A 22,390-nucleotide genomic window follows, 5' to 3' on the forward strand; every position below is an offset into this window, starting at 1 on the left:
ATTTTCTTCAATCAGTGATGAATAGTAAGATATTCTGGCTTTGCGGAGGGCTTTCTTATAAAGCAACAAACTATCTCTCCAGGCTAAATGATGATCCTCTAAATTTGTGACATGCCATTTCCTCTCCAGATTACGAGTCGTCTGCTTTAGGCTACGTGTTTGAGAATTATTCCACAGAGTCAGGTACTTCTGATTAGAGACCTTAGTTTTCACCGGAGCTACAGTATCCAGAGTTGTACGTAGTGAGGAGGTGAAATTATTAACAAGATAATCGACCTCTGTTGGGGTAGCGTTCAGATAGCTGCTCTGCTCTGTGTTGGTACAGGGCATTGAAGATGATAACAGTGGGTGGATTATATTCTTAAACTTAGTTACAGCGCTTTCAGAAAGACATCTACTGTGATAAAGTCTACTCTCCACCACTGTGTAATCAATTATTGTAAATGTAAATGTTATCAGGAAATGATCAGACAGGAGAGGGTTTTCAGGAAACACTGTTAAATGTTCAGTTTCTATGCCATATGTTAAAACAAGATCTAGAGTGTGATTAAAGTGGTGGGTGGGTTCTTTTACATTTTGACAGAAGCCAATTGAGTCTAATAACAGATTAAATGCCATGTTGAGGCTGTCATTTTAGCATCTACATGGATGTTAAAATCACCCACAATAATTATTTTATCTGAGCTCAGAACTAAATTAGATATAAAGTCTGAGAAATCAGACAGAAACTCTGTGTAAGGCCCAGGTGGACGATAGATGATAACAAGTAAGACTGGTTTCTGAGTTTTACAGCTGGGGTGGACGAGGCTAAGCATCAGGCTTTCAAATGAATTAAAAGTCTGTCTTGGTCTTTCATTAATTAATAGGCTGGTGTGAAAAATTGCTGCCACACCTCCCCCTCGGTCTGTGCTTCGAGATTTCTGATAGTTAGAATGACTCGGGGGTGTTGATTCATTTAAACTAACATAATCATCCTGCTGCAACCAGGTTTCTGTAAGGCAGAGTAAATCGATTTGTTGATCAATTATTAAGTCATGTACTAACAGAGACTTGGAGGAGAGAGACCTAATATTTAATAATCCACATTTCACTGTTTTACTCTTTGGTTCTGATGTGGATACTGTATTGTTCTTTCTTTGTGATTGTTTATGTTTAAGTTGTTTGTTGCTGGTTTTTAGTTTGTTTTTTGTCTTTTTGGAAGCTGACACAGTCTCTATGGAGATGGGTTTTTGGGGGGGTAGCAGGAGGAGAGAAGCTGCAGAGAGGCGTGTAAGACTGCAACTCTGCTTCCTGGTCCCAACTCTGGATAGTCATATTTTGGGGAGTTTAATAAATTTGTCCATATTTCTAGAAATGAGAGCTGCTCCATCCAAAGTGGTATGGATGCCGTCTCTCCTAACAAGACCAGGTTTCCTCCAGAAGGTTTGCCAATTATCTATGAAGCCCACATCGTTTCTGGGACACCACTCAGACAGCCAGCAATTTAAGGAGAACATGCGGCTAAACATGTCACTCCTGGTCTGATTGGGGAGGGGACCAGAGAAAACTACAGAGTCCCACATTGTTTTAGCAAAGTTACACACCGATTCAATATTGATTTTAGTGACCTCCGATTGGCGTAACCGGGTGTCGTTACTGCCGACGTGAATTATGATTTTACTGAATTTATGTTTACCCTTAGCCAGTAGTTTTAAATTTCCTTCAATGTCGCCTGCTCTGGCCCCTGGAAGACAATTGACTATGGTTGCCGGTGTCTCTAGCTTCACATGTCTGAGAACAGAATCACCAATTACCAGAGTTTGACCCCCGGCGGGTGTGTCGCCGAGTGGGGAAAAATGGTTAGACACATGAACGGGTTGGTGGTGTACCTGGGGCTTCTGTTCAGGACTATGCTTCCTCCTCACCGTCATCCAGCCGCCCTCTTTCCCCAGCTGCTTGGGGTCTGCCGGGAAACAGCTAGCGGGGCCTACGCTATCTTCGGCTGCACCAGCTACAGGGGCCTGGCTAGCTACGGGTGAATGAAGGGTTCGAATCAGAGTCTCCAATTCAGTAATCCTGGCCTCCAGAGCTGCAAATATGCTACATTTGTTACAGATATCATTACTGCTAAAGGAGGCCGAGGAGTAACTAAACATCTGACACAATGAGCAGGAAAGTGCAGGAGGGACAGGTGAAGTAGCCATGGTGCTAACAAGTCGGCTACGAGCTAAGCTAAGCTAGCGAAACACCAAAGACACAGTGAGCTGGTAGGCGTACACCCGCTCTGACTGCTATGCTTATAAAAACACTGACAGTGTGAGAGGTCGGATGATCTGATATCCTCGTGTTGGTGTTGTTCCCAGACCATCATGAAAATGTTGTTCCAGGTTCAACATTGCAAGTGACCAATCACATTGTTGTGACGTTATTCCTTTGCGCGCCAAGCCATTCGTGAATTTATGAAATTCCAATGTTGCAAGGACAATATTAATTCTGCTTACTGTTTATTAAAGGGTTACGGTTAGGGTTAGGGTCAGGGTCCGTTGATCGGCGGACAGAGGCGGTTTCACGCAGCTTAAGTACAGTTTTTTGTTTTACGCCGGTTTTTCCCGAAGTCGCAAAGGTATGACGTCACAACATTCTGATTGGTCACTTGCAATGTTGATCCTGGAACAACATTTAGTATGATGATCTGGGAACAACACCAACACGAGGATATCAGATCAACCGTGAGAGGTCACAGTTATCCTGATAGCAAGAACAATTCTGCAACACTATGATCCATGACCAGTGAGACCAATGCTCACTGGTCAGTGTTGAAACTGACCTCCCAACCCATTGTTCCTTCAGTGCTGCTAGTTTCAGTCATCATGCAAATGTCCCGTTTATAAGGTTGGAAACCTGCAGTCAGCTGAGACTGAAGATGAAACGTTTCTCAAACATCCAGATGAACAGAATCAGAGACAAGTTTTATAAATCACTAACTTTGGTCCACCAGTGTAAACGAGGGGGGAAAATAGACTTTTAAAAAAAATATTTCAGCACCCCTACTGTAGTGTCTGTAACACTATTAAACTGCAGTTTTGTGTATTATATTTTTCTAGCTTTATTTTTATAGAAATGCAGAGTTTTGTTGGCCGATTCTGTTTTCCAACGTTTTTGTTAGTGTGACCAACCAGTTTGTGTTTATACTGGTTTTCTTTCTAATAACTAGAAGGAAATATGCTTATCTTTAGTGTAAGGTATTATTTTCATAGCTAAAGTAATGATTAGAATTACAACTTTGCCAAACTGCAGCAGGTTATAGATTTTTCTGCTTTCATCCGTCTTATTTTACTTCACCCAACAAAAGCAGTTGCAGCAGATTTATGTAGCAACATTTGTATCACATACCTACAAGATGCCTTAAAAGATACCTGTTTCTCTTTTTCATTCGTGTCTTTCATTTTCCTCATAACTGGATCCTTTATCTCAGGGGCGGGGCAATCCACTGTCCTGCAGGTTTTAGATGTCCCCCTGGGACGGCACACCTGAGGCTTGGAGTTCCCCACACCTGCTTTATCTTATTGATTATTTGTGCTAGCCTGTGGCTGGCTTCAAGCTCCAGCTTTAGTTTTAGCCACTTTGCATTTTTTAGCAATTAAAATAACCATGTTCAGCTGCATGAGTATAATATCTGATTAGGTTTGTTCTTATGAACATTATCACAGTGGTTCCCCTGCATTTTACTTTGGTCTGTGCATCTTCACTCACAGTGAAGAGCTTCCACACTAAGGACATATCAGTGCGTGCACGGCTATTTGCATGGGCTGCTGCGTGGGTGCTGTGCATGCATGAAATGGATGAGCTAATAATTGGACAAGCATGATACAAGCGAGCCGGTCACCAGCCGAGAACATCGTCCGGTTCTCGTCCCCGGCAGTCAGTCGGTGCATTTTTTAATTAAATATATGTTAAGTAAATTCTGTCTTTCCTGTGACTCTGTGTGACGTTTTCATGTTTGTCTGTTCTCCCCTATGCAGCACACCAATGATGGAAACAGAAAATTTCACCATCTTCATCAAAAACAGCATCCGCTTCCCGACCTTCAACTACACCAAGTATCACACACCCTTATATGTTGACATTAAGGCTCGTCTGTAACATCTGTTTGTTTGTTTAACAAGGACAAATTATTCTGTTTTCACATTATTGCTCACTTTAATGAAGAAATGTTATATTCAGACTACTGAGTTGTGAAGAGAACGCTTTATCCCCGATAACTGTCACTCTGAATGCACTGGCACTAACACTGGAGTTGACATTTGCAAAGCATTCAATGCAAAACACTGTCAGCTCTGCATTCAAGCCAAGGATGCAAAATGAATATGAATCAGTGTTGATATAACTGCACAGTACCGCCAATTTAAAGGGAAAATTAAGGACTGTGAATAGATGGAGAGATCAGTTTCACTGAGCAGGAAAGGGTTCTGCTGTTTTTGCAGGGATGAAACCCCAACAGGTGACATTAATTAGCTAGCATTAGCATCTGTGTAATTCACTGTTTCACTCATGCTTCAATGTAAAGTGTAATGTTAGCCAAGCACCAGACTGAGCAACGGCAGCCTGCTCTGACAGGATGAGACACACTGGCTAATTCAGTTGAAAGCTGTTATGTCATTATCACAGAGAAGTGTGTGCTACAGGAGGAGTCTCCATCTTTGTGCATACTTGTCACGTCTCAGATCATCAGACATATTTTATATTAGCCAAAGATAACTTGTGTGAATACAAAATGAGGTTTTTAATGATTGTTTCTTTTATAAATGTAACAAAACCGTTCAAAACTGGCCTGTGTGGAGAAAATCGCCCACTAAACCTAATAACTGGTTTTGCTACGTTGGCAGCAAGGCTTGGAATGAAGAGTTTGTGATAACTGGTCACACTAAAGCATCTCAATCTGGCAGAAGTCGGGAATTTGACTTGGTGTTCAGAGAATGACTTCCTGGTGTGTTTTGGATGTCCTGCTTGCACCGAGTGCACAGCTTGTTGGCTGAATAGTCTGCTTCAGGACTTTTTGGTAGTGACCAGACCATCACACCACCATCACCACTATGTTTGATGTGTATTTTACAAAATGCACATCATACCAAACCTTTAATGGGATGCAAACCTTCCAAAAGAAATACAATCTTTGCACCACCCCTTGAAAATTGCTTTGTAACCCTTTCCACACTGACAGATATCAATGACTTTGATTCTGAGCTGTTTCTTTAGGTACTGGCATGCTGCTGTTTGAGAACTCTTAGGCTACTTCACTTTGTTAGACAGGTAATCAGGTAATTTCTTGAATCAACAGTTCTGGCTTTAATCAGATTTGAGTCGAACAAAGTGAACTCTGCTTTCCAAAAGAAGCGGTTAACCACAGTAGTACATAATCGAACAACATTTATCCTCCGATTAATAAAATCATGACTTAAAAAACACATTTTGTATTCAGTCAAGTTATGTTTGTCTAATATTACATTTTTTGATGATCCGAAACATGCAAGTGTGACAAATATGAAGCAACTTGAAAATAAGAAAGGGGGCAAATACTTTTTCATGTCACTGTATCTGTTCAGAGTTAAGCCACAATTATACTTTTGTAAAAGTCAATCTGAAAATGGCACAATTATAGTTCAGAGACGCTTTGGCATGTGGCCATTATGCACAGCTGTAGCATGTACTTTTTGGTGATCATTTGGTGACATTACTGAAGTCATTTGCAAACCAAAACATGCAGTAATATTTTAGACATTTTCATTTAAGACAAAGGACTTTGTACCAGGCCAACTGAGAGGAAATGTACTTGTCCAAAGGGCAGGTGCCACAAAAGTTAGTGTCGAGCCCAGAAATGATTAAATCTTACTGTTAGAATGATTGTCATATTTAAGGCTGACATATTGATGTGTTTGTTGGCAGAGGGAACTTCCTTCCTAACATCACGAAAAAATATATCAGTGAGTGTAACTTTGACATGGTCAACAACACCTACTGCCCGATCTTCAGAGTGGGAGATGTCGTCCGCTACGCCCAGCAGAACTTCACTAATCTGGCAGAACATGTACAGACCAAGCCTGTGTGTGTGTGTGTGGGGGGGGGGGGGGTGTCCACTGGTTTTGGTGGGATTTTACCAGGATGGAAACTGACTTACGAGTGCTGGTTAGCTATTGCTTTACTTCAGTTTTATGCAGCCCTAACTATAAGCTTTATAAAGAAAAAACTTAATAAAGCCTAATTTTAGAAGCAGATGAGGGACTCTCTCCTGAACACAAACTGAAAGCTTGTTCCACAGGAGAAGAGCCTCATAGCTAACAGGTCTGCCTCCCATTTAACTTTTAGAAACTCTAGGAACCACAAGTCAGCCTCCAACCTGTTTGGTAGTGAATAGTCTTTAAGAGGCTTCATAGTTTCATAGTGCAAATGCAAACAGAAAGCAGACCTTAAAAGTAGTTCTTGGAGGAGCTGCTACCAGGTCGTTGCCCACAGGTGCTGCAGGGAGTCAGCTGAACTAACCCAGTGACTGAAAAGGAAGTCGTTTACATGTGTCAAAGTAGCAAGACTGGACCTGAAGTGATTGTGTCACTTACACAATAAAGCCTGTATGTACTTCTGTCAGGGAGGAGTGATTGGAATAAAGATCGGCTGGATGTGCGATCTGGACAAGTCGGATGACCACTGTAACCCCTCGTACTCATTCACCCGACTGGATGCTATGTCACAGAACAACACTGTCTCACCTGGCTACAATTTCAGGTATTAATGCCAAGAAATATGCAGACTCTGACTGACCATGAAACTCCACATTTACAGAGGAAATATGAGACTACTATAAATATCAGAAAAATCAAAATCTCTGATTTTCTCAGCTGCAATTATAATCAATCAATCAATCAATCAATCAATCAATCAATCAATCAATCAATCAATCAATCAATCAATCAATCAATCAATCTTTATTTATAAAGCACTTTTCATACAAAAAATGTAGCACAAAGTGCTTTACATAGTTAAAAGCAGCCCACCCCACCCTCCAACTCACTCCCCACACTCTCATTAACATAAATGATGTGAATACACACATATCTCCCCCCCCACCCCACCCACCCACACACACACACACACACGCACACACACACACTTAGAGAGTGAAATTGGGCTGGGCACATATGAGCCAGGTGAGGAAACACTATCACAGGGAGCCGTCTGCACCGGGAGCCGGTCACAGACCTCCAGGCTGGGCACACAGCAGGAGGAAGGCGCAGGAGCCCCCCAGCCAGGCTGAGAGGACCCCCAGAGCCCCAGCAGCCACGGTCGATCACAGCCCCGGTGCAGAGAGCCCCCTCCGAGGAAACACTGGAGATATGCCACAATAGGATATATACAGGGTAAAAAGATAAAATAAATAAGAACGGGTTACAATATAAATATAAATAGAGTAAGAAGATAAAAAAATGGATAAGAATAAAATCAATAAATATTAGGTAAAGCCTGAATTAATAATAGAATAACAGGATAGAATAAATAAGCATAAAATAAATAAACGCTAAGTAAAAGCTAAATTAAAAAGGTGGGTCTTGAGCCTGTTCTTAAAAACATGTACGTTCTCTGCGGCCCTGAGCTCCTCCGGCAGGCTGTTCCACAGACGAGGACCATACCACTGAAAGGCTGCCTCTCCGTGAGTATGTGTCCTGACTTTAGGGACAATCAAAAGGCCAGTACCAGAGGACCTCAGGGTCCGCGAGGGTTCGTATGGTAAAAGCAGATCTGAGAGATAAGAAGGCCCAAGACCATTAAGACATTTAAAAACCAATAAAAGAACTTTAAAATCGATCCTGAAACACACGGGGAGCCAGTGCAGCGATTCTAAAACCGGTGTAATGTGGGCCCGCCCTCTGGTCTTCATCAGCACACGAGCTGCAGAGTTTTGCAAGAGTTGTAAAGTTGAAATATTCTTCTTAGGAAGACCAGAGAGCAGGGCATTACAGTAATCAATGCGACTGGTAATAAAAGCATGCATCAGCATCTCCGTGTTGCCCCGAGAGAGAATAGGGCGGACTCTGGCTATATTTTTTAGATGATAAAATCCAATTTTGGTCACATGTTTAATATGTGGGATAAAACCAAGCTCAGAGTCAAAAATAACACCCAGGTTTTTCACTTGTAGCGAAGGACATAGTGAAAATGCCTCTAATTTAGACAAGAGTTTCTCTCTCTGAGCCTCAGGACCGACGATTAAAACTTCAGTTTTGTCCTGGTTAAGCTGTAAAAAGTTTTCTGCCATCCAAGATCTTATATCCAAGATACAGTTAAAAAGAGCATCCATTGGTCTGGTGTCATCAGGAGACACGGAGATGTACAGCTGAGTGTCATCAGCGTAACTGTTAAAGTTATAACCACTGTTAGGAAACTGGTAAATAGACTGGTGCTAATATAGGTATTTCCTACTCCAGTTAACCACCCGACACAAATTCATTCAGTGCTGTGCCTAAGCAGCACGTCTAACACTCACACATGCTCATTTATCCTCTGATGAATGCATCAGTATTCCAGTGTCTTTAGAACAGGTACTGTCAATATAAATGCTGACAATTGGAAAAAGACACAATTCATTAGACAGTTTAAAGTTTTTAGACAACAGAAATTACAACCAACAAATGTACGGTCATTTACAAGATGGTAGGTTTGATTAGGAAAGTCAGCGTGCAGACAAGGTGTTTGTGTGGAGGACCCAAATGCAGATGCATGGAGGCGGGGTGCGTTCAGCAAAAAGCAAGCTGTTTATTGGCTGATGATGAAGATACCAAGTACAAACATAAAGTTCACAAAGGGAATTTAAATCTTGGACAATCCTGGGAACAGTGAACAGACAAACTGACAAAGGCCAAGACAAGTGTGGAGAACACATCACAGGTGAACTAGACTGCAGCAGATGAGCCAAGGGAAGCAAAAACTGAAAACAAAGCACCACGACAACAGCTCACTAACATCCAGCAGGAAATGTGAAAACTGAAATCCTGCTGATATTTAGGGCAGATCAAGCCTAACCGGACTGCAACAGCCTGATGAATCTGTCTGTGTTCCATGATGCTATAAAAAATGGATGGATGTGTGCACGTTCACTATAATGCTGCACTTCTCTCTGGATAAGCTGGACACCCGATACTTTAAGAGTGCCTCAGTTTTCTGTTGCATGTCTTGATTCTGGAATAATTAACGGAAGCTGTGAGAACTTTGAGGACTGTTCTAATATCTGTCCTTCAGCCTGCACTGATATCTTGGACTCCACTCAGACTGTCTGCGCTAAGCCATTGTCAGAGCCATGGTTCAGTGAACATAGGTGCACCCTTAGACATGATTGTAGATGTGCTGAAGGTAGATGGAAGAAGGATAGGATGTATGTTTCTATAAAGATACTTAGGGACTGTCTCTCTGTTTACCAAATAGCCACAAGCCTAATCATATCATCAGTACAAGTAATAATGTTGGAGCTTAGTATGTGTGAGGCAGTAGGTGACGAGACACAAGACCTAATAGCTGAAACTTGGTCAGTAAAAAATGCCAAAAAAATCGTCAGTGTTCCTCCTGTGTGCTCAGCTGTCTTGGAGCAGTTTGAGCCTGTTTCCCTGAGTTAAGGATCCGTGGTAGTTCATCGCCTAAGATAATCACACTGCCCATCAGATCGTCTCCCCCCAAACCTCCTTAAACATAATTGGGCTTTATATCCAGAAATTAATTGACACTTTGTGTCCCATCATTTTTTAAACAGCCTCTTCTTAAAAATCACACTGTGGACCCAACTGTTCTGGTTAATTACAGGCCAATCTTGAAGCTCCCCTTTCTTTCAAAAGTTCTAGAGACAGTGATCTGCTTACAGTTGGAGGCTCACCTTGATCTTAATGAGATCTCTGAAAAGTTTCCGTTTGGTTCTAAATCACTACACAGCACTGAGACAGCACTTTTGAATGTTTTAATGACATTTTCTTAACTCTGGGTTGTAGCAGCCCTGCTGCCCTCTTGATGTTGAGCCTTTTATCCTTTCACTGTAAGACAAATGTTAAAAACCTCGGTGTGCTGTGATGCTTCCTTCAAACTGTGTAGGCAGGTGAGCGCAGTAGTCCGATCTAGCTTTTTCCATCTGAGACAGGTAGCCAAGGTAAAGCCAGACCTTCCAGCTAATGTCTTTCAGTGTGTTATTCATCTCTTCATTATGTGAAGATTACTGCCATTCTCTGCACAGGCCTCTCTTTATCATCTCCAGTTGGTCCGAAATGCCGCCGCTCGTCTGCTAACTGGCATTAAAAGGAAGGAGCCTGTGACCCCAGTGTTGGCCTCTCTACACTGGCTTCCTGTTCCTCATAGGATCCAAATTTAACTTTTTGTTTTTAAATCACTGAACAGTCGAGCCTGCTCTTACCTGTCTGAGCTCCAGAAAGAACCACGAGGTCCAGGTCAAAACGAATGCTATCCATTTCACAGTCTTAAATCTGGTGGCAACAGAGCCTTCTCCGTGGCAGGTCCCAGACTCTGGAAGAGTCTGCCTCTACATATTAGATCTACACATGTTTGGGTTAGCACACACTGACCCAAACCTCTCTTTGTTTTAACAGCCTTAGTCATTGTTGTTGTAGTTGGTTTTTGTGTCTAATGGTTTTATTCCTTCTCTTTTATTGCATCATTTTTGTGCATTTTAATTTGTAAAGCATAATGTGCAGCATGAGCAGCACTGTGGTAGGCAGTGAGCAGAGGGCCCAGTAGAGGACGTCGGGCCCTCAGGCCACGATCATGAAATCCATTTCTAATTGTTTGGTCTGAGACATTGACACTGGTGGCCTGCTGGAGGGCATCCTGTGGAGCTTTGGACATGCTCATTTTCTTTGTCCTTGCACAAATGAGGAGATATCAGTCCCCCCGATCGGTTAAAGGCTTCTACAGCCCCGTCCAACTCTCCTAGAGTAACTCCCTGTCTCCTGGACTCTCCTCCATGCTCTTGAGACTGTGCTGGGAGACACAGCAAACCTTCTGGCAATGACACATATTGATGTGCCATCCTAGAGGAGTTGTACTACCCGTGCAACCTCTGTAGGGTCCAAGTATCTCCTCATGCTACCAGTAGCAATGCTCACCCTATTCAAATGCAGAAATACTGATAAAACAGTCAGAAAAGATGAGGAGGGACAAATGTCAGTGGCCTCCACCTGTAAAACTATGCCTGCTGATTATTTCATTAACACCAAAGCTGCTGAAACTGATAAACTCCTTTGGTACTCAACTGACCAGGTAATTACCTCAGAAGTTTAACTGACTGTACTCTGATAAAAACTGTTCTTTTAATTGTATTTTGGAGCAGTATATTTAAGTTACGATAAGGTACGATCGTGGCTCAAGTGTTGGCAGTTCGTCTTGTAATCGGAAGGTTGCCGGTTCGAGCCCTGGCTCGGACAGACTCGCTCGTTGTGTCCTTGGGCAAGACACTTCACCTACCGCCTACTGGTGTTGGCCAGAGGGGCCGATGGCGCGATACGGCAGCCTCCCCTCTGTCAGTGTGCCCCAGGGCAGCTGTGGCTACACCTGTAGCTGCCTCCACCAGTGTGTGAGAGTGAAGTGAAATTTATTTCGGTCAACAACACAGATTATCATTTTACATAAAAGTACTCAATCATACAGCCTGTGGCTTATAATTATCCTATCCTTTACCCCATAGGAATAATCAAATCCTTAGCCAAGAAAATAAATAGCATTGACAAATAAGTTATATAACAGTTTGAAAATAAATCAATGATAAATCAAGAAATGAAATCAACACAAAGTTATTCATCAAACCAAATTTCCATAAGCTTGAATGATACCAATTTTTAAATTCTTCCTGAAAAATGACAAAGAAAAACACATCTTCAGTTCATCATTAAGTCCATTCCATAATTTCACTCCCAAAACTGGCACATCTATACCTAACATTGGTTTCCACTTTAGGTATTTCAAACTTATAAGACCCCCTCAAATCATATTTTCCATCTCTTAGTTTAAACATACTTAGAATACAAAGTGGAACATTCTTTTTCATCACTCGATATATCATTTCTAAAGTTTTACAATACATAATGTCCATGAATTTTAACATAGATGATCCTACAAAAACTGGTTGGTGGACTCCCTATACGCAACTTTATTTATTATTCAGATTGAATGAATAGTGGAATTGTAAAGCGGTTGAAAAGCACTATATAAATGCAATCCATTATTATATGTGGCCAAATAGCATTAAGTAAAAACTAGCTTTAATTGTGGCATATAAAAACAGTGTTTGATCTTTGTCTAATCATATCTACATGTCTACAAGAAATGTGTTTTTTTGTCTTGTTTTATTGATCATTCATGAACCTTCTAGTAAATTGAACAGAATAGATGTCACTATAAGAATGATGTGATGTTTCTTTCTATTTAGATTTGCAAAGTATTTTAAGATGGAAAATGGGACTGACTACCGCACTCTGGTCAAAGCCTATGCTATCAGGTTTGACGTCTTGGTCAATGGAAATGTGAGTGTGTAGTTTCACTGTCAGTTCACTGAATAAAGAAGTTTACATCCAGTTACCTTTATTTCACAAACACATTAATGATACAGGAATATAAATATGTGTGTAATTTTTTAAAATATATTTTTAAATGATACATCTATAGTCTTGATTGTCATGTTTCTGTTGTTGTTTGTGAATAAAAGAAGAAAACACAAAACACCAGGACTTTTTTGTACCGATCTTCTCCAGGAAACTGAACCTGACTCATACTCTTGTTTTGCAGGCAGGAAAGTTCAACATGATCCCTACACTCATTAACATGGTTGCAGCCTTTACATCAGTGGGAGTGGTGAGTTAACGTTTAGATTTAATCAAATCGTTATAAATGTTTAATTCAGGAGTTTTGTTAAGATTAGTCAATTCTAAAAAGCAAAAGTTTTCCTCTTATCTTTTTCTACCCTTTAAAAAGGAAAATGGAAAGCCTGACATAAAAAATTTTGGTCTAAGAACTGAAGGTGGCTTTGAAGCAGCTTACACCTCAAATGTAAGCCAAAAATCAGGAAGGGGTCTTTATTATTAAGTGGAAAAAATCCAGAGCTACTTGGCCCTGTGTGAAAAGTTCATTGTCCCCTAAGCCTAACAACTGGTTGGGAATTTGAACAGATGTGCGGACATTCTCCATCATGTTTTGGTAAACAGCAGAAGTCGTGCTTCCATTTACCACAGCAAGTCTTCCAGGTGCTGATGCAGCAAAACAGCCCCAGACCATCACGCTGACACCAACATATGTTACTGTGGTATGATGTTTTCTGAAATGCTGTTACTGTTACTCCAGATGTAATGGGACACACACCTTCAACATTTGTCTCGTCAGTCCACAGAGTGTTTTTCCAAAAGCCTGGGGGACCATCAAGATGTTTTCTGGTAAACAAGCCTTTATGGTTCTTTTGCTCAGCAGTGGGTTTCGTCTTTGAACTCTGCCATCTGGGCAACAATGGCCTGCATGGCGGAGTCATGAACACTGACCTTAACTGAGGCAAGTCAGGCCTGCAGTTCTTTGGATGTTGTTCTGGGCTCTTTTGTGACCTGCTGGATCAGTCGTTGTAGCACCTTTGGGGTATCTTTGGTCAGCAATCAATTTTTCACTCAGAGCCATGTAGGTTTGGGTTTTATTTCCCCGTAATAATAAATACCTTCATTTTGTGTACTTGTGTTATCTTGGTACCTGGACTGGTTCTTACAGAGCACTTTTCCACTATAACTGCTTTTTCTATTTAACATTCACACACATTCATTTTCCAATGGATGCATCAGAGAGGAGCTTGGGGTTAGTATCTTTCCCAAGGACATTTGGCATGCAGACTGGACCAGCCAGGGGAACAAACCACCAGCCTTACAAGTAGTAGGTGACCTGCTCTACCACCTGAGTTACAGCCCCCCCTTAAATTGGTGTGGTGATCCGAAACATTTAAGTGTGAAAAACATACAAAAAAATAGGAAATCATGAAGGGGGCAAACATGTATTCGCACCACTGTGTGTGTGGTGTCCCTATCCCATGAAAATAAAAGCCTTTTATTACATATTAAAACCTATCAGAAGTTCCTGGACCACAATCTTTCCAATTTTCTTTATTACTGTAATTCCCTTCAATGACCATTATTGTTTCTTCTTACTTTCTAATTTAGATTTAAAGAATGTTTTGAAAATGCTCATGAAAGTGAGTTCATGAGCATTTTCTGCATCTGAAATTAGAGAAGATCCATTAGTGTCATCGTTGTCAGTCAAAAATATATCAAACATCTGCAACTGCTTGTTTTCAGGATGAAACAACCAACATGTGCAACACCGCTTCATTTTTCCAAATTAAGGGACATTCATATCATTAGTTTATTTGCTGTTGTTTTCTAAACTTACAATAGATTTTCTATGTTTAGACCCGAACTCTTTCATGGCATGCATTTTTAAACTCTCTTTGCTATTTAGGCTGTTTGGGACCTGATTAATGTAAAAACAAAGAATTACCAGATTTTTTTTACCTGATTTTTCTTTCTGAGAGAAATGAGATCCACATATGAGGATATTTGCTTTAAATTTTGATAGAACAGAGGCAGTATAATGTCCTCGTAATTGGAAATCAGGCCCTTGTAGAGCAACATTTTGTATTTTGGTCTAGATATCCCAAAATGTGATGTCCACATATGTGGACGCCAGGTCCTAGGAAGTTAATATATTTATTTAGGCCACTTATATTTGGAAGCCAGGATTATTAAATAAATACATAATGGGTTACATTTGAGGTGTGATTAAAAAAAGTCCCAAATTGATGAATATTGACAAAAAGGTAAAGCATCCATGATGCTTCACACAAAATTTTGGTTAGGTTGGAAAAGAGGTTGATTTTATTTCTCAGTAGAAGTTCAAGGTTAGTGGGGAAATCAGTGCTCAGTGTTCAGAAACAGACAGCTAGAGAACAATCTGAAAATAGCAGCTGTGCTTGAAGATGTCTGCACATGTCCTAGAAAATGATCTTAAACTGGTGATCATCAAAAATTCAATCAGGTTAGACTTTTGATTTTTATTGGCCTTAAATACCAGAAAAAATGAACTGAAACTAAATGGAAATGAAGCTGTGGACCAAGGGGTGGTGACAAGTGACATTTTGGAGGTTGAAGGGGCTTGCTTGTAATTATTATTATTATAATTATAATTATTATCATTATTATTATTACGTAGGGAACAGTGCTGTGTGACATCATACTGCTCAACTTCCTGAAAGGTGCGGAGCAATACAAGGCCAAGAAATTTGAAGAGGTAAAATACCCAGCTCTTAATCACGTTTTAATGTGCACGTTATCTGATTTTTATTGGTGACCATGTTGCTGACATGTAAGGTTAAAACATTATTACATTAAAACACAAAAAGGCTCAAAGTTCAGCAGAACGCAATTTGGAAAAAGTGCGTTTTAAAAAATGTTTTTAAAAAGGACACCCAGCTTGAACCCCTTTCACTTTTGGCAATTCATTCAAATTCTTGGGGTCTTAGATCATATTTAACTCTTGACTCTCTTTTCTGAACTAATCAGATTTCAGGCCTGCTTAAAGAACAACTGTTGCGGGTTCAGATATTGAGGGTGAACACAAAAACAATAATGGTCCAGAAGAGCTTCGGTCAAACAATGATTTTAATGAACACATGCGTGGGGAGATGAATACTGCACACAGACAGCATCGATCTCCAAATGGTGGAGCATTACTCAAACTCTTATAGCCACTGTTGACCCCCACCTAGTCGTAAAAGCCTAAACATTCACATTTTCCTAACTCCTAGCGAGCCTGACTTATGGCCTTGGCTCCCTATTTTGTCTGCCTTTAACAACGGTGGGAGTGAAGCTCCCGTGGAATGTGCTCTGTCTCCTCTACTATCAGAAAAAGCAAAGTCCTGACTCTCTGAAAACAGTATTTCTTATAACTATAACAGGGAGTGCAGAATTATTAGGCAAGTTGTATTTGTGAGGAATAATGTTATTATTGAACAACAACCATGTTCTCAATGAACCCAAAAAACTCATTAATATCAAAGCTGAATGTTTCTGGAAGTAGTTTTTAGTTTGTTTTTAGTTTTAGCTATTTTAGGGGGATATCTGTGTGTGCAGGTGACTATTACTGTGCATAATTATTAGGCAACTTAACAAAAAACAAATATATACCCATTTCAATCATTTATTTTTACCAGTGACACCAATATAACATCTCCACATTCACAAATATACATTTCTGACATTCAAAAACAAAACAAATCAGCGACCAATATAGCCACCTTTCTTTGCAAGGACACTCAAAAGCCTGCCATCCATGGATTCTGTCAGTGTTTTGATCTGTTCACCATCAACATTGCGTGCAGCAGCAACCACAGCCTCCCAGACACTGTTCAGAGAGGTGTACTGTTTTCCCTCCTTGTAAATCTCACATTTGATGATGGACCACAGGTTCTCAATGGGGTTCAGATCAGGTGAACAAGGAGGCCATGTCATTAGTTTTTCTTCTTTTATACCCTTTCTTGCCAGCCACGCTGTGGAGTATGGGCAGAAATCTGTGCCATCAGAAACTGAATTTGAATAAGTTAAATTTGAATTTGAATTGCTGACGACACAGTGGTGTTGGGTGCCATCTCCAACAACGATGAGGCGGCCTACATGGATGAAGTGAAGAATCTGGCATCGTGGTGCCAGGACAACCACCTCCAGCTGAACGTCAGCAAGACCAAGGAGCTGGTGGTGGACTTCAGAAGGGGTCAGCACAGAGACTACAAGCCCATTATCATCAATGGAGCTCCAGTGGAGAGGGTGCAGTCCTTCAAGTATCTTGGTGTCCACATCTCCTCAGACCTGACATGGGCTGCCCACATTCAGGTCCAGACCAAAAAGGCTAGGCAGCGCCTGTATCACCTACGACAACTGAGGAAGTTCAGGGTCTCTCCAAAGATTTTCTATACAGGCGCTGTGGAGAGCATCCTCACACAGAACATGACATCGTGGTTTGGGAACAGCTGTGTGAAGGACCAAAAAGCTCTCCAGAGAGTGATCCGTACAGCAGAACGCTGCTGCAGGATTGCTCTCCCCCCGCTTCAGGACACCTACACCAGGAGATGCCGGACTAGAGCAGCGCAGATACTGAAGGACCCGTCCCATCCTGGCAACAAACTGTTCCAACTTCTGCAATCTGGTAGAAGGTTCCGCATCTTCCGGGCAAGGACAGAGAGACTCAAGAGGAGCTTCTATCCCCAAGCCATCCGTGCTCTAAACACACACACCCGCCCGCTCACATCATCTATAATTGACTGAGTCAGGACTCTTCCAGACACTCTAAACCAAGGCACAATGTACATTTCAATTCCTTTAATTTTAAATATGTTTATATTGTCTATCCTGTAAAATAGTCAGATATCTATTCATATTAATGTACAGAATTCACCTGCTTGCTGCTACTACTGCACATTCACCCAGTGTATATACTATATGTGTATATATATATAATGTTCCTCCTCTACACCCCCCCCCAATTTTTGCACATGTCGAGGAGCGTGTCAGGCTACATTTCACTGTGTGTTATACTTGTATAACTATGCATGTGACAAATAATAAAGAACCTTGAACCTTGAACCTTGAATCTGAATTGTAACTTGAATAAATGCTTTTGAAAACTGAATTTGAATTAGTCTAATTTGAAATTGAATTTATGGTTTGAAAATGATCATCACTAAATTGAAATTGAATTTTATATTTTGAAAATGAATTGATTTGCTTTGAAACTGCATTTTATCCTTTAAAAATTCAGCTCTCGAATAATTTCAGTTTCACTTCTCACCATTCAGTTTCAGTTCCAAAATTCAGTTTTTTGGAACTTACATCCGGTTCCGGTTCAAGCGCAGATTAATAGAACTACGTTTTACTTGCGGACCGAAAGTACTGACGGGAATTATAATTTCACCCTCAGATGAGCCAAGCTACGACTGTCAGGGAAGGTGATGTAGGTTCAGAGCATATGAGAGTGGTTAAGTTTGTCTCTTGTCTAGATGAAGGCACAAGAGGGATCAATGGCAAGGCGTAGAGATTCAGTATCTTCAGTCTTCAGTGGACACTCCATTTCTGGCACAAAACACCTGTAAAAGATGGTCGATTTAGGAGGTGACCCGACAACTTCAGCCTGTCAAACATAGTAATGGAGCAGTGTGTTTTAAAAAAAAAAAAAAAAATCTAATTAAGCATGCACTCAGTACCCTAAAAATTATTATGGTAGTTAAACACAGTGATAGTTGTATATCACATTATATCACTTCAAACAGAGGTGATCCAGTAATGCTGCACTAATGAATTAGACTAACTATTCACTTTAGCTAAAGTTATGAAGTTAGCTAAAGAGTTGGGATGCTGTGTAAGACATAAATAAAGCTAAAATGCAAAGGTTTGGACACCGTTTTGCATGTTTCCCTACTGTAGGGGTCTCTGCAAGCATACAGAGGGGGTACTCTGAGAGGGTCCAAGATGACAACTTTGGAATTCTACTAGAAACAGTCGATCATATTTGTTTGTCAAAGCTGAATTCAGGGCAAACTACGCTAAATTACCGTTTTTAGCTAACAGCTACAATAAGCATAACAGTTACTGTATGGCTATCATTTGTTAACATGACGCTTGTTCTTATACATGTAATACATTTATTACCAACCTAAGAGTTCATCCGCTGGTCATTCGACATGACGAATGACTTCTGAAGTCTTAATTCAGCTCAAGACGCTGTAGATTCCCGTCAGTAACACTTTCGGTCCGCTAGTAAAACGTAGTTCTATTAATCTGCGCTTGAACCGGAACCGGATGTAAGTTCCAAAAAACTGAATTGTAGAACTGAAACTGAATGGTGAGAAGTGAAACTGAAATTATTCGAGAGCTGAATTTTTAAAGGATAAAATGCAGTTTCAAAGCAAATCAATTCATTTTCAAAATATAAAATTCAATTTCAATTTAGTGATGATCATTTTCAAACCATAAATTCAATTTCAAATTAGACTAATTCAAATTCAGTTTTCAAAAGCATTTATTCAAGTTACAATTCAGATTCAATCTGAGCAATTCAAATTCAAATTGAACTTATTCAAATTCAGTTTCTGATGGCACAGATTTCTGCCCATAGTGGAGTACTTGGACGCGTGTGATGGAGCATTGTCCTGCATGAAAATCATGTTTTTCTTGAAGGATGCAGACTTCTTCCTGTACCACTGCTTGAAGAAGGTGTCTTCCAGAAACTGGCAGTAGGACTGGGAGTTGAGCTTGACTCCATCCTCAACCCGAAAAGGCCCCACAAGCTCATCTTTGATGATACCAGCCCAAACCAGTACTCCACCTCCACCTTGCTGGCGTCTGAGTGGGACTGGAGCTCTCTGCCCTTTACCAATCCAGCCACGGGCCCATCCATCTGGCCCATCAAGACTCACTCTCATTTCATTAGTCCATAAAACCTTAGAAAAATCAGTCTTGAGATATTTCTTGGCCCAGTCTTGACGTTTCAGCTTGTGTGTCTTGTTCAGTGGTGGTCGTCTTTCAGCCTTTCTTACCTTGGCCATGTCTCTGAGTATTGCACACCTTGTGCTTTTGGGCACTCCAGTGATGTTGCAGCTCTGAAATATGGCCAAACTGGTGGCAAGTGGCATCTTGGCAGCTGCACGCTTGACTTTTCTCAGTTCATGGGCAGTTATTTTGCGCCTTGGTTTTTCCACACGCTTCTTGCGACTCTGTTGGCTATTTTGAATGAAACGCTTGATTGTTCGATGATCATGCTTCAGAAGCTTTGCAATTTTGAGACTGCTGCATCCCTCTGCAAGATATCTCACTATTTTTGACTTTTCTGAGCCTGTCAAGTCCTTCTTTTGACCCATTTTGCCAAAGGAAAGGACGTTGCCTAATAATTATGCACACCTGATATAGGGTGTTGATGTCATTAGACCACACCCCTTCTCATTACAGAGATGCACATCACCTAATATGCTTAATTGGTAGTAGGCTTTCGAGCCTATACAGCTTGGAGTAGGACAACATGCATGAAGAGGATGATGTGGACAAAATACTCATTTGCCTAATAATTCTGCATTCCCTGTATAATGCATCATAAACAATATCATTCATTCACAATAAATCAGCAGTCTAATGTAATACAAATAAGTTTAACACATGTAATAGTTATCACCTTCTTCTAATTCAGGAGAATGCAAACTAAAACTACATAATAGCTTCACAATCCTTAATCAGGGGCATAACATGGCGTAAGATAATATTATAATCTCACACAACCTTACTGTAAATGCAACAAAAACGTGTGAATAATAATGGATCCAAACTGCAGGCTGCTGAAGTGGAGGGTGAGTTTATTTGCAACCAAAAGGTACAACAGACAGGGTGGCGAGGAACAGAACGGTGAAAACTCTAAACTGGGAAAACTAAATAAAACACTAACCGGAATACGAACGTGACTTGCAGGGAGAATGACCAGAGAATCAACACAGAAGGGTGGAAGGGAAATAACACAGACGAACCAGCAATTACTATGACAGAAGACACAACTTAAATACACTCAGAGAACACAGGGAGATTACATACAGGTGGGAACACAGCTGGGAGTGATTAACATGACGAGACTAGGGAGGCAAACTGAAAACACTCACATAAGACACAGACCTTCACAATAAAACAGGAACTTACACAAGAAAAGACACAAACTAAGAAACGCGGACTAGATACAGGAACACACGGGAAGAACAGAGTAAACACTAACCAGAGAATTAACAGAACCACAATCACGAAGAGAAAACACAAAACGCTGGGTCAAAAGGACCCAGGATCATGACAAGTTTCTTATTGTGATAGCCCGGTCCTGTGTGCAGCTGTGTTCTCTTTCCCTGCTTATCTCATGTGTGTGTATTTAAGCCCATAGTTTTCCTTTTTATATTTTGTGTCTAAGTGTTTTGCTGTGCGGCCCCTGTTTAGGACTACCTTTAAAACCTGGTTTCTTCAGCCAGCTGGACTTGCTGCCTCACCTAAATAAAGGTGTATTTTTGTCTATTATTTACCACGACACTAGTGATGTGTTGGTCCCAAACGAACAAACTCTTAGAGCCGGCTCTTTGAAGTGAACGATGCGAGCCGGCTCCTAATTGGGAGCCGTGATTTTTTTTTTCTTTCTCCCATCCTCTCTCTCGCACTTTTTTCGGCTTCACTCCGCATGCGAGCCTTGTGCTTTACGCTGGGAAGAGGGGAGAGGGGCGGTAGTTACACTCGCAGTCAAAGCGTTCTCACTCCCGAAGCGTAACATGTCGACGTTTTGTCACGTCCCGCGGCGTTCCTGAGGAACGCGAAAGGAGACCTTCGGCGTTCTTATGGTACGCGGCGGGTCATGGCTGGAATCCAGTGCAATGACGCTCCCGCGGTAATAACCCAGCCCTAAACCTAACCTTATCCCTAGCCCTGACCATAACCTTATTCCTGACCTTAACCAGGACTTTAATGATGTTAAATAGCGTGTTTCTAAGCTATTTGAAGAAAAAGAGCAAACATGTGTAGATTCAGTCCAGACGGTTCGCATATTTCCTCTTTTTTCCGAGGTCGTCATTTAGGAACGTGGTGGGTAGCCGAAAACGTAATATGGTGATGATTTGTCACCTAGCGTAAAATGTTACGCTTTGGGAGTGAGAACGGGTTGTCGCAGTAGCACAGAGAGAGAAAGAGAGCCAGGGACAACAACGTCACATTAGAAAGGTATAGTAATCATCCACAACTATTTTCAGTTGCAGATGATAAAGGATTCAGAAAGTTTATTCATGCATTGAAGCCTATGTATGCAATTCCAAGCAGGAAACACCCTAGGCCTATATGACTGAGAATGTGCATCTTCTTTTTGTTTTGTTTTGTTACGCTTTAAATTTGTTTAAAAGGAAAAAGCTGAAAATTTAAATAGTTAAAAGTTGAAATGTAAATAGTTGTTTTATTGTATTTTATAATTTATTTATGACATTTTATGTGGAGTGAATAAATAAAAGTATATTTACAGTGGCCCCTAGAGACAAATCATGTACAAATTCCAAAACACAGCAGAAATGCTCCAGGATCCTAGTGGCTACACAAGCCAGCAAGTACCAACGACCAGATTTGGTGTGTGGTAGTAACAGGTAAATGAACACTTTTTAAAAAACCATTTGAATATATATGAGTGTTTGTGTATAAATACACAAACAATACACATATGCTTTCAGTTGTGTAATTTAAATGATCTAGGTAGCTGTTTTGGAAGTTTAGTTAACGCTAGAAATGTGTTTTTGTCACGGCGG

General features: G+C 40.8%; 1 protein-coding gene across 2 annotated transcripts in view; it reads left to right on the forward strand.

Annotated features, from left to right (window-relative positions):
* The window catches only part of p2rx3b (purinergic receptor P2X, ligand-gated ion channel, 3b), a 37,863-nt gene that overhangs the window by 12,189 nt on the left and 3,284 nt on the right, over positions 1-22,390 (forward strand). For both annotated transcript variants that reach the window (XM_024800041.2, XM_076884487.1), the window contains 6 exons: positions 4,002-4,079; positions 5,923-6,064; positions 6,620-6,756; positions 12,446-12,539; positions 12,802-12,867; positions 15,253-15,330. In XM_024800041.2, the coding sequence (XP_024655809.1) occupies positions 4,002-4,079; positions 5,923-6,064; positions 6,620-6,756; positions 12,446-12,539; positions 12,802-12,867; positions 15,253-15,330 (595 nt within the window). The remainder of the gene's footprint in view (positions 1-4,001; positions 4,080-5,922; positions 6,065-6,619; positions 6,757-12,445; positions 12,540-12,801; positions 12,868-15,252; positions 15,331-22,390) is intronic.

The sequence above is a fragment of the Maylandia zebra genome, linkage group LG6 (genome assembly GCF_041146795.1).
Source record: "Maylandia zebra isolate NMK-2024a linkage group LG6, Mzebra_GT3a, whole genome shotgun sequence".
Classification (NCBI taxonomy): domain Eukaryota; kingdom Metazoa; phylum Chordata; class Actinopteri; order Cichliformes; family Cichlidae; genus Maylandia; species Maylandia zebra.